This window comes from Thermobia domestica, chromosome 1 (assembly GCF_964235325.1).
Source record: "Thermobia domestica chromosome 1, izTheDome1.hap1.1, whole genome shotgun sequence".
In the NCBI taxonomy this organism is placed as follows: domain Eukaryota; kingdom Metazoa; phylum Arthropoda; class Insecta; order Zygentoma; family Lepismatidae; genus Thermobia; species Thermobia domestica.
Window position 1 is genome coordinate 5,342,538 of NC_137454.1, and position 16,327 is coordinate 5,358,864.

General features: G+C 33.1%; 1 protein-coding gene across 1 annotated transcript in view; it reads right to left on the reverse strand.

Annotated features, from left to right (window-relative positions):
• LOC145665842 (fibrinolytic enzyme, isozyme C-like) overlaps positions 1-16,327 on the reverse strand; it is a 110,931-nt gene that overhangs the window by 24,038 nt on the left and 70,566 nt on the right. Inside the window, exon 6 of the mRNA XM_081732960.1 lies at positions 10,347-10,555. Within this exon, the coding sequence (XP_081589086.1) occupies positions 10,347-10,555 (209 nt within the window). The remainder of the gene's footprint in view (positions 1-10,346; positions 10,556-16,327) is intronic.

A 16,327-nucleotide genomic window follows, 5' to 3' on the forward strand; every position in this document is an offset into this window, starting at 1 on the left:
CGTTTTTATTATACAGAAACACAATTTAATCATTTTCGTTATCTAATACAACAGCTAATATTCATTTGACGTAGAAAATCTCGATTTCTATTCGCATATTGTATTAGAACATGGGTTTCATGGAAATAACCGTCAAAGTTACTAATTGATCTAATGAAAACTAATTCTTTTTTATTATTCTTTTTTTCAAATCTACCTCATCATGTCCATCACTATCATTTTTAGGCTGAAGTTCTTTGTCACTATCCCAATTTGATTCTGGTGTATATCTTTCTAGTACTCCATTCTCTTTTTCTTTTAATAACAATTCCTTTTCTTTTAATATTTATTTTTCTAGTAGTGCTGTTATGAGATTATGCTCTTGATGAATAAGGTTAAGTTTATTTTGTATCAAATCACATTGCTTATCCATATTTATTATATAGAAATTTAGCAAAAATGACTATTATTATTTAATTCATACAATAAACGAGGTTATGGAAAGGAAAACAATCCCCCAACTTAAGCAATACTTTAGAGAGAACTGAATACATGGTTATTCAACGCTTAGGAAAGCAGAAATAATAACCTTAATCAACGACCACAAAAATAAGACTTTAACAACAACTACTACAAATTCACAACAAGGAAGTGAACAAGATTAACTTATAAAAGGAATGATCCAAAAATTAAATCCTGTACATATTGTAAACTACTTTCAAAATCCGCTTTGTAGAAATATAGTTATAGATGTACTCAATAGTCGAAAATTCGGAGAATGGAAAATAATTTCAGAAATAAAGAACTTACCCGATGACTTTCTACATATCTTCAAAAACAAGATACATGGGTTTTCAGTTACATCAACCTATAAACTATCACTTTCTTTTATTGAACATTATGAAGAACATATCGATTGGGCCAGATTATTAAAAATAAAAGACTTGCTTAAGCACGAAAACATTATTAATAAGTATAGTGATAAACTTTCCTGAGAGAAATGCTGTTAACCAAGGTATGGTTTACGGTGTTATCCTCATTTAAAACCAAAATTCGTATTAAACCATAAAGAACATACAAGACAACTTATTCATTGGGATTAATACACGTATGAATATGCTCGACAAATGACTGAAGATGTTCTTAATGAGTTTAAAGAAGAGGTTGATTGGTTCTTATTCAGTGAAAAAATTAACTGGAGTAAGTATTCACAGAAGCAAGCTATTGACGTTTGTACACAATTCAGAGAATAATTACATTGGGGTACACTCTCTTGAAAAACAGACTTGCTCAAACTTCCTAAAAACCTTTAAAGACAAACTCAGTTGGAATATAGTTTTTAATAGTTGATGCATCACAGGAAAAGAACTAACACCTTCTTAAGTGAATTTGATTCTCTTATTGATTGGCAAGTTATTACATCACAGCTAGGTGAAACACACGTGAGAAGATATCAAAAAAAAGTTTATTGGCCAAATGTTAGTTCACACGATAAATGCGAAAACATCATTCTTGAGTTTGAAAGCAAAGGTTTAGAATTAAACAAGATAATATACACTTGTTACGATAAAAAAGATTCTCTGAAGACCTTCTGATAAAAATCAGTGGCAAGATCGATATGTTTAAATTCTTAAGAGCAAATAAGCAGATTCACGATTACCTCAGAAACAAACTAATGCTACTCTTAACAGGTTTACGTTTAATAGAGAACTGAGAAGAATGTCCAATTTGTAAAGAACTCAATTGTGTAAAACTATGTGTAAACATATGTTCTGTGTTCAGTGTATGCTTACCTGGTTAAAAGATAATAACACTAGTCCTTTGTGTAGAACAGTTATTATACTTAACAATAACAACAATAATAATAAATATCCTGAAGAGGAACCTGAAGGAAATCCAGATTTTGATAATCCGTTTTTTTCTGAGGAAGAATGGAACTAACAACAGAGAAGATTGATGTTGAGTAACATATTTTAGTTTTAAATTTGTTAAGTTTTTATGAAAATAATAATCATAAAAGTTGTATATTGTATTAGATATTAACCGATTCATATAAACAATCTTCTTTTCGTATGGACATCCAAAACTCAGTACCCATACCCTTACAAATATGTAAACACAAAACTCATTGTTAATTGTCTCTTATACTTAAAAACAAATCAATAACAAACTCATCATCTTCTTCTCCATGCACATTCTTTAATCCTTTCACTGTGGAAAGCGACGGAAAAAAATTTCCCTAACCTGCGAATGTCGATTATAGTCGACGTGTTAAAATTTGTCTGTATCTTGGTTTTGTCGATTGTAGTCGCCAAAGGTTTTCTGTGTGATTTCTATTGTTTATCGAAGACAATAGAACACAAACAAAAATGAACGGTACAACTTTGGCGACTACTCTCGACAAAGCAAAGATACGGACAAACAAATTTTAACACGTCGACTGTAGTCGACATTCGCATGTTAAGGAAATTTTGTTTCTGTCGACAAAAGTCAACTTCCTCTGTGAAAGGGCTAAGTCTACATGCCAACCATGCGAAATAACACAATCACATTTTTCTTTTGCTTTATTCAGAAGGTTAATCGAATTTCGGCCTTTGGTTTTAGACAAGATAGTCAGGTCGGCATATTTTTCTTGGAGACATTGCAATCTTGTATTTATATTACACACTTGAATTCTTCCAAAGCAATACCTGTAACTCTCATAGCTCTGTACTCATTCTCTTTTGTCTATGTCGTACTTTTCTATCTTTTGTAGTTGAATAGGAGAGAGATTTTTTGAATAATAACCAGCTTGTATACTTTTCGTAGATCTTTCGTATGTGCTGCAGCTATTGACTTGAGTTCTTCGTTTTGAATTTTCAATCTCTGTGTTGTTTGTTCTATCTCTCCTATTCTTAATTGCAATTCTTCTTGGCCTTCTTGAATGTGTTCAAAACTAGAAACGCAATAGTCTTCAATGATATCATAGAATTTGTTATATAATTCTTGTGATATCCATAAGGCGATACGAGAAATATCTTTTTGTAAATTTATGTTCCGGAGATAATAACATTTGTTTTTGTATCTCCTGCACCCTTTGGTAGATACTTAGAGCGACTCCTTGAATTCCGGGAGTCGGATTTCTCATCAGAGTACCGTATTAGTTCTTTTGATTGTTTATTTTCTAACCAGTGATCGAACCTCTTACCACCACCTAGAAACAACTTACTAGCATTGAAGTATCATGTAATTCTATCCACAATCAGTTTAAAATCTTCAAAAATACCATTCCAATTATTGTTTTTTATCTGTTCGTAACAAATAGCGTTTGAACGAAGAGAACTACTCATAGTACTCGTATTTATTGTATAAAAACTAATTTTTTAACTTTATTTCGTTACCAGCTAGTTTTACTGTGTAAACTGAGTTCCTGAAGTGGACGGAATCCTGGGAACTTCGATGTTTCTTGTAGTAATCTAATAACTATTTTGAATATTTATTTTCTAACCAGTAATCAATCCTTTTACCGCCTCTTTGACACAACTTAGAAGCGTTGAAGTAGCCTGTGTTCTTATTTGTAATCGGTTTAAAATCTCCAAATAAACCATACCAATAATTATTTCCTAACATATCTCATTCAAACTTTTATTCATACTAGCCTTTTATAACCATAAAAGACAACATTTATATTTACATTACAACATTACTTTTATCTATCCAGCTATTATGTGAATCATCAAATCCTAACCATTTAACGTATACTTTGTCATCTTTCTTTCTTAGGACCTTGTTCACCAAGTATTCATCTTTAAGTTTAATCTTTAATAGTTCTGGTTCGTAAAATCTACTTTGCATATCATCTTCTTCTAAATCTCTAATTCTATACGTAGGTGGATTAGGTGGAATAACTTCGCTAATAACAAATACTTCTGTTGACCAATTAGGTGTATATCCTTTCTCAAATAACCCTTTCGATTTGCTTATACGAACATGATCGACTAATTTGTATTTGGGTTTAACACGCTTATATTCTTTTGATAAACTTTCTCCAATATTGTTCGCTCATTCTTCTTGTTAACTTCTATAGGCTTCAAACTATTTGTTGTATGAATTTGATTATTATATTCGCTAACTAGTGTTGGTAATATCTCTATTCATTTATAATTCCCTTGTATTGTAAACTTCTTCCACATATTTTTTTAAGTGTTCTAATAAATCTCTCAACAACAAAAGCTTTCTTACCACTACAGGTTGAGTAATGATTAATCTTATTTTCCTCCATCAACTTCTTAAAATCTTTATTGTAAAACTCTTTGCCTTGATCAGTTTTTAACTTACTAGGTTTTCTAATTTTTAATATTGATTCAAACGCTTCTGTAACATTCTTACCGCTCTTATCTTTAACAGGAACAGCAAACACATATTTTGAGAATATATATATAATCGTTAGCAAATACTTGTAGCCTTTGTTTAACTTGGAAACACCTTTTAATACTCCACTATCCCTTTCTACAAGATCTGCTTGCTATACATCATCTATGCCTTTAACAGTAACACTTAATTTAGGGTAAATCTTTCTGGAAGGTTTGTGAATATAGACATTTCTTCTATAATGTCTTCTCTAATACCTTTACCTTCTTCTAGTCAATCTTTCTTTTTAACGCATTGATATTTAGTAACATCACATACAGAACAAATATTTTATAATAACTCTTCCATTCTTTGTTTGTTCTATTCTAATGGTATTTTTCTTCTTATCTGTTGATTCCTTACACTTAACAGAATACATCCTGTTTATTATGTAGAAAATCATTTAAGTTATCTTTCTACGTACACACATATAGTAATTGTCCTTCTTGGAAACCTGAATTTTTATCTGCTTGAAACGTAATGACATCACCATTTTTAAAGTCTAAAGGAAAAGTTTCAACTACAGTATTTTTCTAAAATTTATGTAGATAGAATATCCAAACTAAATTCTATACATTCCTTCTCGTTGAGTTTTTAAAGTTAATTTTTAACCGATTTTAATGATTCATGTGTCAAATGAAAGCTTATCAGCTGGAAATTAACACGCGGTAACTGTATTTTGTATAGGATTATATTGCAGGTAATTAGAGATAGTTTTTATGATTTTAAATGTCATAAAAGCTTATGCGCAACGCACCCTGCCCAAACTTATTTTAGAATTGTATTTGCACTAACCTCTGTTAAATAATATTTACCAAAAGTACTGGGTGGAGGAAAGGAGCTAGAGTAACTAACTCATACTACTACTATAAGTACTGGTATATCAGTGATCAGCAGCAGTATGCATTTCCTATGGAGAGGTAAGACGTTCGCACCTCGGTAGTTAATATTGAACATGAACACTCAAATGTGAGTGACGGTGTTTATAATCACGTTTCTCAAACTGACAATATAAAAACAAAAATTATACATCTAGACCATTGAGTAATTTAAAGCACAGTGGTGATTTTAAAGGGAATCAAGTATCAGTCTCGGAATGGTGTAGAAAATGGGATCTTAAATGTTTTTAGTTCGTCACCTTCTTATAATGAAAGTAGTAAGAACTCTCGTATTTTGAGACAAGTTCATGGAGAGGGAAGAATAACACCCCGAAAATCTGTTGATAGAAATACAGCGGATATTAAAACAAATGAAAATAAGGCTTCAGGAAAACTAATTGCAGCTTTTGTCGATGCTTTTGTGCTTGGAACTCGTAGGTGAGGTGGACTAGACACGTGTTCATTAGCTTCGCTTATTGATAAACAAAAGTTTGAGAGGGAATCAAAATTTAAAATACCCTGTGCAAGTGTTTAATGAAAAGTTTACTGTTGTAGGGATAGATAAACAAAAGTTAACGTTAGAACAAGGTGTGAGGATTCCCATTAAATTAAAAAATCGAGTGTATCGATTAAATTTTTTGGGGTGGAAAATCTAGAGCTTGTATTTATTATGAGAATTAATGAACTTAAACATTTAAAGGCAAGGATTGATTTAGTGGCCAACATATTATATCTTCCTTTAGAGAACTACTCGGTTCCCATGAACATTTCATTAAGGGACCCCCACCTTCTTAACGTGAAGATATTTGTGCTGTTGATTTATTTTGTAGAGAACCATCGCAAATTTCAACAAAATTGTTTTTGAGGGAAACATCTTTGGGTGAGCTACATCCGAACGTTTGTCGCAAGTCACACAGGGAATTAACTCAGGGACGAACCAAGGGACATTCCAGTATTGCAAGCACGGTGAAGACCAGTGTTTTTTCAAAGACCTGTTTAAGTAAGTAGTCTATTCCAAGACTGCTTTATACAAGGCTGGGGTCGTACCCTGTCACGTGATGTGTGATGTGTTCGTGACGTCAAGTGGCAACAAGAAGCAAGCTAAGGGGCACGGAAAGCTTGCGGAAGACATTTCTCGCGCCTATTGAAATGCGGAGATTTTACCACCTTGGAAATTCTATGGAAAGAGGATAATAGCTCAAAAATTTCGGATGAAAGAAACGAAATAGGAACAAATGTAAATAATTTCCTAGTTTGGACTTTGGATAATGTTAACTTTACAATATTCGCCCAGATCACCACATTTAGTTACGTTTTTATTATTAAAAATAAGATGCAAAATACTGAGGATGCGGATCACTTCCATCCTTCAGCTATCTAAGCAATTCTATTTGTATCTTGGTGACAGGGACGTAGCCAGGTGATAGTCCATGGGGGTAGATTTCCCCGAAAATTAAGATGTAACGGAAAAATGCTACTTATAGAAAACTCATGTGGGTCTCCTATTATATTTATGAGTATACAATATTTTGCATAGTTTGAGTGCAGTTTGTCTTAAAATCTTCATATATATACCTTCTGCATCCGAATGCCCCCCACAAATTTACAGAGAAATCGGCGCCCTTGAATGAATGTCAAATGAGTAAATGAGAAGTAATTAACAAATTTCTAAAAAAAAGATTTGCGTAAGAAATTTGAATTGACTTGTTATATTTACAAAAAATGCTTAAGGTTGAAAAATATTCTACTAAATGTTTTTTTTTTGCAAGAAATATTAAATGAAGAACGTACCCTCTCTTTCGATGTTATGTCGATACGTTAAGCTTCATTGTGCGACTACTTCATTACCTTTTTCATTTTCTGTTGTTGAGCGTGACTTGGTGAACTAACATTGTTTATTAATCTTATAAATCTTTCGATTACACTAAGTGGCACATGTGGCATCTTGCGCGATATCAATTCGTATAGGGTTCCCGCAACTTTTGCCCTTTGTCGAAATGATGTTGAACCATGAAACTTCAAAATGTCTCTTTTCACGAACATTGCATCTTCATAAAATTTCTTCGATGGGCGCACAAGACTACCTCTAGAGAGAAACGACAACCATGAAACTTTATCGTCGTTTATTTTCTTGTTCTCTATGCATAATTCTGGATATTTTTTACCTACTTTGAAATCTATATATATAGCTATATACAACAAACCTTCATTTGACGTGTTTATGTTCTTATCACTATTTTCCTCCAGCGTTCCGTGTACAGAGTTCCGATGAAGCCCTTCATGTTCAATTGCATAATTACTACTTGAACATTCACCAGATTTATGTTCGAGGTTCTCAACTATACTCTGTGATTCTTTCAATAGTGATACATAAAACTCGGAGGAAACATGCGGCTCGTCACTGTCTTCACTCACATTCAAATTTGAACTTACAGCGGAAACATTGCGACTTAAAATTCGTTTTCTTAATCGATACATAACTTCAACTAGTGTAAGATGATCATACTGTCCACCAGCAAAGTGCATCTGCGAACATAGATTCACTAAGCAGCCCTGGTTAACTTTATTCGTTGTATACCATATTTACTTTTGACTTTTCGAATAAAGATATTAAAAATTTACTAGATATAGGAATGCCTTCCTGAAATCGCAAAATATTATTGCTTCCTACTTTCCTTATACCTAACATAAGATTTAGCATTTGTGACAAAATACTTAATTAGGATTGAATAGAATTCCCAAAAGCACTTCTTAAGGGCTTCCTGAAATCGAAAGGTATGCGTGAATTAAAAACATCAAAAAATTATCTACAGCCGAAAGGAAGTTCGATAATGCTTCTTCCTTTGGATACTCATACAATGCCTTTGCAATACTTTCCGAAAAAATTTCTGTTGCATATTTCACGCACTGAGTGTTCGTTCCATGAACGTTAGTTTGAATGTCACGAAGCTTGTACATGTTTTCATTTCATTACAGTCATATTTCGAAAGAGCTACTAATAGGATTTTTGGAATTTTCTCCCCTGATTGTGATACATAGCCTTCATCTAAGAAATGGTTCCTTAATAACTTAATCATGTGAGGAATATCGGTGAAAAGGAATATATTTCTCAGGTGTCGAAAGGATTACGATATGACGTGTTACTCATTGTTATTCCTCTTTCCAAAGACGTCTATCTGGTCCTCCAAGATTTGATACTGCAACAACCACAGGATACCCTATTTCTTCTTGAGCTTGGACAATTGAGTCAATGTTTTTGTAAAACTAATATCGAAATCAAAATATATTGGTTGTTTCCATTTACCCACTAATTCTCGAACCATCACCACTAACACCTGTTTAGAAGGTCCATATACAGTATCAGTCCGTTTGTCATAACAAATTTTTGGAGAATGTTCATTTCATCAAACGAGATCTGACACAATTTTTCTGAAACATATACAAAGGAAAAAATGGTTGTGTTAATTCAACTCAATTTTAACACAGGGCAGTGGTTCCAGCGTGACTAGCACTATGCGGTGTTAGTTCAACTCATACCCCGCGGTGTTGGCGTTTAACACAGGGGGTGTGTTACGTCTTTAACACAAACCGGTGTTGAGAAGTGCCGTAAGCGTTAATGAACCACACAATTACTCCCTCAAAATATGTTAAATCGCCTACGTATATGCGTAATGTGCTTACATTATGCCAAATCTAGAAAAAAACACTTTAAACAAAAAAATTACTGCCGTGGCGGGTGGAGGGCACGAAACACCAACTTTTTATTACTAGCCGAGTGCTCTTCCGATTTCGCCATTGAGGCGATGAAAAAAACGTCGCTTGTAGAGAGATAAAGTGTTGAGGTCTATTGGATTTGGCTAATCAGAGTACTCCTTTAAGCCGAGTATATTCGACGATAACCTTTCAGAATAAGATAAAATCTGCTCACCATATAATTTTATAACAAAATGATGACTATCTATTTACTTTATTTTATAGTTCTGTCATATTCACTTTCAAATGATCGGCGACAGTTTCCATCTAATAAATTTGATGCGTGTGTTGCTTCTAGTACACAATTGCTTAAAAAATGAAGCAATAAATGCATCAAATGTGGGAGATGAAATTGTGCGTATACCTGGATTTGTTTAAGTATTTCTTTCTAGTGTGTTTTTCTGTAAGTTCAGTTCATAAGCCTTTATAATTAGGCGACCAACATATTTATCAATCACGTAGAAAACAATCACGGATTATAAAGTTCATTATAAATTTCGTATTCAGGTAGCTTATGTAAATTTTTAGAAAATCAAATTTCGTTTATTTCTGTTTCATGTAATCTTAGATTGGACATTCCTGTACAAAAAATTCAGTGACATGCGGAAAATTGTCCAAAATCAGAATCAATAAATCGTTTTATGTTTGTCTAAACGTTGAAGAACGATCTATGGATCCCTATTAAACTTTACAGATTTAATTGGAATTCTAATTAAATATAGGTATAATGATAACTAAGAATAAAGAAAAACAAACATAAAATAAATAATAATAACATCTTACACATTAATTTCTGCTGTTATCCAAAAGTATTCATGATTTATCGGAAGTCAATAGATATTTTGCAAAAAAACTGTAATTTGTTATTAATATATTTCACCAGAATGGTCCAATTTTGTTGCTTATTAGGGACTTCTTTAAAAATAGAAACATAGTTACACTTTTAAACTTCTTACAATCCTAAAAGTAATAGATTAATAAATTGAAGATATGAGATATTTATGATACCTAGTGTTACTCAGATAAATCATATTCTATTTTAGATTCCACGTAAACTCTAGCTTCTAAGTTTGCCTATACCTGTATTCGTTATCATTATCTCAATATGTGCAACGCATAAGCAAAATGCATTGCTGCCTTTCAAATAAACTCTTATGACTGCAACAAAAGTCCTAAAAGTCGTTCTTCGTTTCTCTGAGACATTTCATATTAGAAATTGCAGAATTCTTTAATCTTTAAGATTTATAACTTTGTTAAAACAAACATAGTGTAATGTATGTATGCTTGTAGAGATATATAGTTTGTAATCTACATAGGGATATCAAACTTATAAAATAGAAAACTTACCCCACAAATTCCTGTTTGTTTGGCAGGTTCCCCTAAGCAAATATGATAATCAAAAACAGGGAGATTACTTCTTAAAGCGCAGTCGTCAATATTCTGTACAATAACATTTGCTTTCTGAAGTACATCTGGTACCTTGTACGAGTTTGGATCCGAACGATTTTTTAGCCCTTCTTTTACATTTCCCCATCCAACAATTGTACATACGTCTCCTGAATATCATACAAAATATAAGTTCAATTACAATATAATATACAATGGCAATGTAAATATTATAGAAAAACAAAGTTAAAATTTATTAAAAGATGACCAGTAATTACATTAATTTTATATTCCAAACTTACATGAGGTTATTCCAATGCAATTACTAGGAGGTGAAAAATATATTCTTTCTTCTAATGAAACTAATGATTCTGTACCTTGTTCAAGCAAGTAATATTTCCTTTTGGTTTTCATTTGTTTAAACTTTTTTAGTATTGGACTGGATCTCTAATGTCCAGCAAACCAATTACTATGTATTTTGGAATGTATAACTAATACTTTTGAAATACAATTTCACGTATAATACGATAATTATAAAAAAGAACTGTCAGTCCCTGCGTGGTGCGTTCCTGGGATGTCGAAAAAATTCCCTTAAGGAGTTGGCGATATAAATTTCATGAAAGTGACTCAAAGTTTGAATTCATATTATAAACGTAGAACGTCTTACAGCATCAAGCTAATGTGTAAGGATAAGCAGTAATGTTCTATGTATGTGGCTGAATGCTAGAGTGCATTGACTAGGGCTTTCATGGTTGAATACGAACATATTTGAAGCCTGCTGAGGTTAACAATTGAAAGTACAAAACGTTGAGGCTAAAAGGTGAGGTACACGGAATACAAAAAGGTGAGGTACACGGAAACACGCAGAAGCAAACCGTGGTGCAAGAAGAATGCAATAACTAAAAACGTTACTTGGAATAACCCAAGAAACCCAAGAAACTCTCCTACGAATACATAAAACCTTTTGAAAATTAAAACTAGTAAATATACAATATACATACAAATATTAAAAATACATGCAATTATAAAAACAAGTTAATATCTACGATATATATAAGGAACGCATAGACAGTAGAAAATGCTATCTACGTAGCATATATATTTAAGGACGGTTTCGAGACAAGTCTCATTCCTACAAATACCATTTAGATTAGATGACAATATTTCTTTGGAATTTGTTTAAGAAGCAACTTAAAATGGTTTTCTTGAGGAAATGAAAGTCGCATAGCAAGACGACTTATTTCAAAGGTTTTTAATAAATAGAAATATAAAATTGTTCTACAAATATTGAAACACATTTTACTGGGTTTAAACAAAGTCACGCTAAATCTATATCAGCGAAATGAACAGAGAGACAAGATAGAATAACTAATTTTTGTTATTCTTCTCCTTACGTAAAACCAACAATTGACAAATACGTAGACTATGTATTAAAAATTCAATTGAGATCCAATGAGATAGTGCAGACTCACATAGTACGGAAAATAACGTTTAGAAAATCGACCTACCGTGTCTAAGTTTTTAAGAGATAAAACAAAAGAAGTAGTTCTTACTACCAAACGCAAACTTCGTGGTAGTAACATCGAAAGAGATTATTCTAACAAAATGAGAAATGAATGCAAAAATCTACAAATGTACATATACTAGACAATCCAACGCGGTAGTTATGCTAACTGAAGTCTCATGATTTTTATATTAATGGGAAAATTCACTTTAAGTGCAATTAAGATAGAACCAGGTAGCATAAAAACAGAACAAGATACTCAAAATTGCAGCTTACAGCCTCTGATCCCTGTCTCTAAGTCAGTCTAAAACTGTTCAAAGTGAAATTGTTAATGCTCTGATGAATTGTAATCCTCCTCTCGTTCCAACCCTATTGCTCAGGAACCAACTACCCAACAAAAAATCAGCGAAGTGAAAATCTAACTGTCAGGGATGAAAATTGTGGGCTCAGAACCTGCATCAATCTGCAAGTGAAAAAAATTAGTAAATTGAATATGTGTTAAAAGCAGAATTTTATCTTCAGGTTTTACTGAATTACCAAGGTAATGAGACTTCTGTTCACCTGAAGCCATGCTTCAAAACCATAATTTTTAATTGTTTTCGTTTCTTATCAGCATACCTTTGGCTTACGATCCAAAGCCTTAGAATTCGATCCTAATGTCTTTTAAATATACAATTACATCGCTGAAGATGCATCAACATACTGCCATACTTAAGAGGACTTCTTTAATAAAAGATATAAAGTGTTTCGTCAAGACATTAGCATTGAATTTTGAAATAATTGTAAGGGAGGGTGTAATAATAAAAGTACAGCAAAATTAAATATCTCATATATAGACAATAGTGACATAAATGTTTGATGCGAAGTTGTCAATCTCCAATCACTTCATAAAAATATTTATTTTGCAGTATATTTTTCTATTTCTGCAATTTGAACGACGTATGAACATTTTACATATTTTTTGGAGAGTAATGTTGTAATAGCTTCCTCTGATATTTGTATAGAAATCTTTGATACAAATCAAATAACATGTTCTAATTTTAACATTCAATTACAACAAATACATGCTCCATAATGTCATACAACATAGTAAAGGTCGAAACTAATATTTATTACTCTCAACTCTTAATGATGTTTCAGTAATAAGAGAGTGTTATCTTGTTACTAACGAAGCCAGGCCTCACCCAGCTTTACTTATGTCTTTCCCGTTTAACGAACTGCATAAGCATAAGAAGGAAGTTAAGATATTCGCTTTTTTAAAGGATATTTCAAATAAACACGTAGATAGGACTATCTAAAGTAAAGTGGGATTGCTTTTGTAATCAAATGATGTAAATATTGCATAAACAATCAACTATAAAATGATTAACTACATATTTTATGTGTGTGCTCGACCTAAAAGACGTATCAACCGAAATTATCCATTTGATTTATTATAATATAATTAAGGAAATCAAATCCCAGACATACTACCATAAAACTAACTGTATGGTCTTTGGAACCAAGGGATTCAATGATTCGTACACAAAAGCTCTCCACGGACTTATAACTTTAGTTAACTGTATTCAGTTTCTACTTTGTATTCCTATTTCTGCGATATCCATCTTAATACTGTCCTCTAATCTGTTTCTAATCTAAGTCTTCCTAATGGTCGTTTACCGATTGGTCTTTGAAAGCTTTTATACTTTCTTCCGTCCTAGCTAGATGTCCTGCCTACCTAAGCCTCCTTCATGACCCTAACAATGTTTGGTAAGACGTATGAATTATGTAGTTCCACATTATGAAGTTACCGCAACTCCCCGTTCCCGTTCGCTTGGGTCCGAAAATTCGTCTCAGAATCTAGTTCTCAAATACTTTCTATCTATGTCCTTCCCTCAAGTAAGCGACCATATTTCGGAACCATACACAACAACAGGAAAGATTATCCTTTTATATACTTTAAGCTTTAAATTCCTTAACAGAATTCGCAACTACAAGAGATATTGAATTGAATAATAACACGAATTCATTGCTTTTAATCGACATTTAATTTGTTCCTGAATATAATTTTCGTTTGTCAATATTGATCTTAGATATTTGAAACTATCCACTTCATAAGAAGCATTATATTATATTCTAAGGGACCCATAATTTGAAGTACTATGATCCCGCCGAAATACCATGTATTTAGTTTACTCTGCATTTACTTCTAAACCCATGTAATGGCAAAAGTTTAACAAAACCGCTGCGTTTCTATTGTTCTCCTATCATCCGCTATTAAATTTACATCATCAGCATATGCCATGTCCTGGTGAACACAGTTTAACACTATACCCTAATTGCTATATTCGATTCATACCACTATAAGAAGTGAAACAATGGATCAATCAATGCACTTAATAATCGCAAACAATCTGAAAGAATGCGCAAAGGAATAAACTCTGTCATAAAATAGCACAGGAAACATTTATTTTAAACTCAGAATACTCTATAGGAAAATGCACAAGCCAGATCTGGAGCTTTATTAAAATAAAAGTTTAGCATTTGTTATGAGGTTGCTTTACATTGAATGGCCATGCAATCCAAATTACGAATGAAATAGAGCAGGCATTAATGCATTATTTTCATTCAGTTTAGCCAGCCGCATACAACGTTGTCTCTTTTATTACTAGTCGCAACGAATGTAATATATTGGACTGCATTCAATTACGTACATTAAAATTGGACGAAACAGAAAACGATATATGAACGATGAAACGAAAAGCATTTTGTGACCCTAACAGTACCCTTCTATGTTGTAAAGAAGTAAGTTGTACTGATATTAGTGGCGGATATGCAATATATTGGGTGCAGGACAAACTCTTATTTCTGCGCGCCTGTCCTCCTAAGTCTCCCTTAGGGATTGGGAAAGATCTAAAGTTAAATGTATGTATTAAAAAATTTAAATTATTTGACCTCTTTCTCCCTTTTATAACTTTTACTGTGTAACGTGGGTTCCTGTCACCACGGCAGGCGCGTCCTCAGGTTGCGGATCGAGGAGAAGGCCTCTAGATATAGAGGTTTGCTGCGAATACACTGAATAAACAGTCGCGGACAGACGACTAGGAGTGGTCCTCCAGCTTGGAGGTTTGGGTAAGGCTAACACCCTCATCCTGTAAAAAAAGGTATGTGTTCAGAAACATTCACAAAAGCCTCGGACAAGGAAGGATAACTTGGCACGACCTCAGCAAAAGAAAACGGACATGAGCTATGGAACATGGAATATTAGAAGTCTTTATAGGGCAGGCGCGTTAAAATCTGTTATGAGTGAGTTAGAGAAATACAGGATGGACCTAGTAGGAGTTCAGGAAGTTAGGTGGGAAGGAAATGGATCTGAGAATTCCGGAAATTTTACGTTCTTTTACAGGGAAGGAAATAAAAATCACCAGTTAGGAACAGGGTTTTTCGTTCATAAACGTATATTACCAGCAATTAAACGGGTTGAATTTGTTACTGACAGACTTTCGTTTATTACTCTTAAGGGACGGTGGTGTGATATTATTGTTTTAAATGTACATGCTCCAACTGAAGATAAGTGTGACGATATAAAAGATAGATTTTACGAAGAAGTGGAACGGATACTTGACCAACACCCGCGATACCACATGAAGATTCTATGACGGGATTTCAATGCGAAGGTAGGACGAGAGGATATTTTCAAACCGATTATAGGGAACGAAAGTTTGCATAACGAAAGTAATGATAACGGTGTTAGACTCGTGAACTTTGCAACATCCAAAAAAATAATCGTAAAGAGTACAAAATTCCCACATCGCGACGTTCATAAATACACTTGGACATAACCAGACGGAAAAACACATAATCAAATTGATCACGTTTTAGTAGATAGAAGAAGGCAATCTAGCATAATTGACGTCCGGGCGTTTAGAGGGGCTGATTGTGACACTGATCACTACCTGGTAGTAGCGATAATACGGGAGAGATTATCGTTCAATAAAGGCAATATTCAATGTCCAAAAACGGAGATATTTAATTTAAAGAAATTAGAAGAGAGTCAGGTAAGAGAGGAATACCAGATCGAAGTTTAAAGTAGATTCTCGGTTTTAGAAGACTCGGAGTGTTCTAGTGTTGAGGATACTAGGATTGAAATTAGAGATAGCATTAAAAGTTCAGCAATAGGGAAATTGGGACATGCGGAAATACGTAGGAACAAACCATCGTTCGACCAAGAATGCATTAAACTAGCAGAGAAGAGAAAACAGGCAAAATTACGGTGGCTACAAAATCCGAATGAAATAACTTTACAAAATTTCGCAGATATCAGGCGGGAAACTTCCAAAACTTTTAGAACAAAGAAACGCGATTTTTTGAAAGCTAAAATTAAGGAACTTGAAGATAATAGTAAAAATAAAAACATTCGGGACACGTATAAGGGGATCAGCGAATTTAAAAAAGGCTA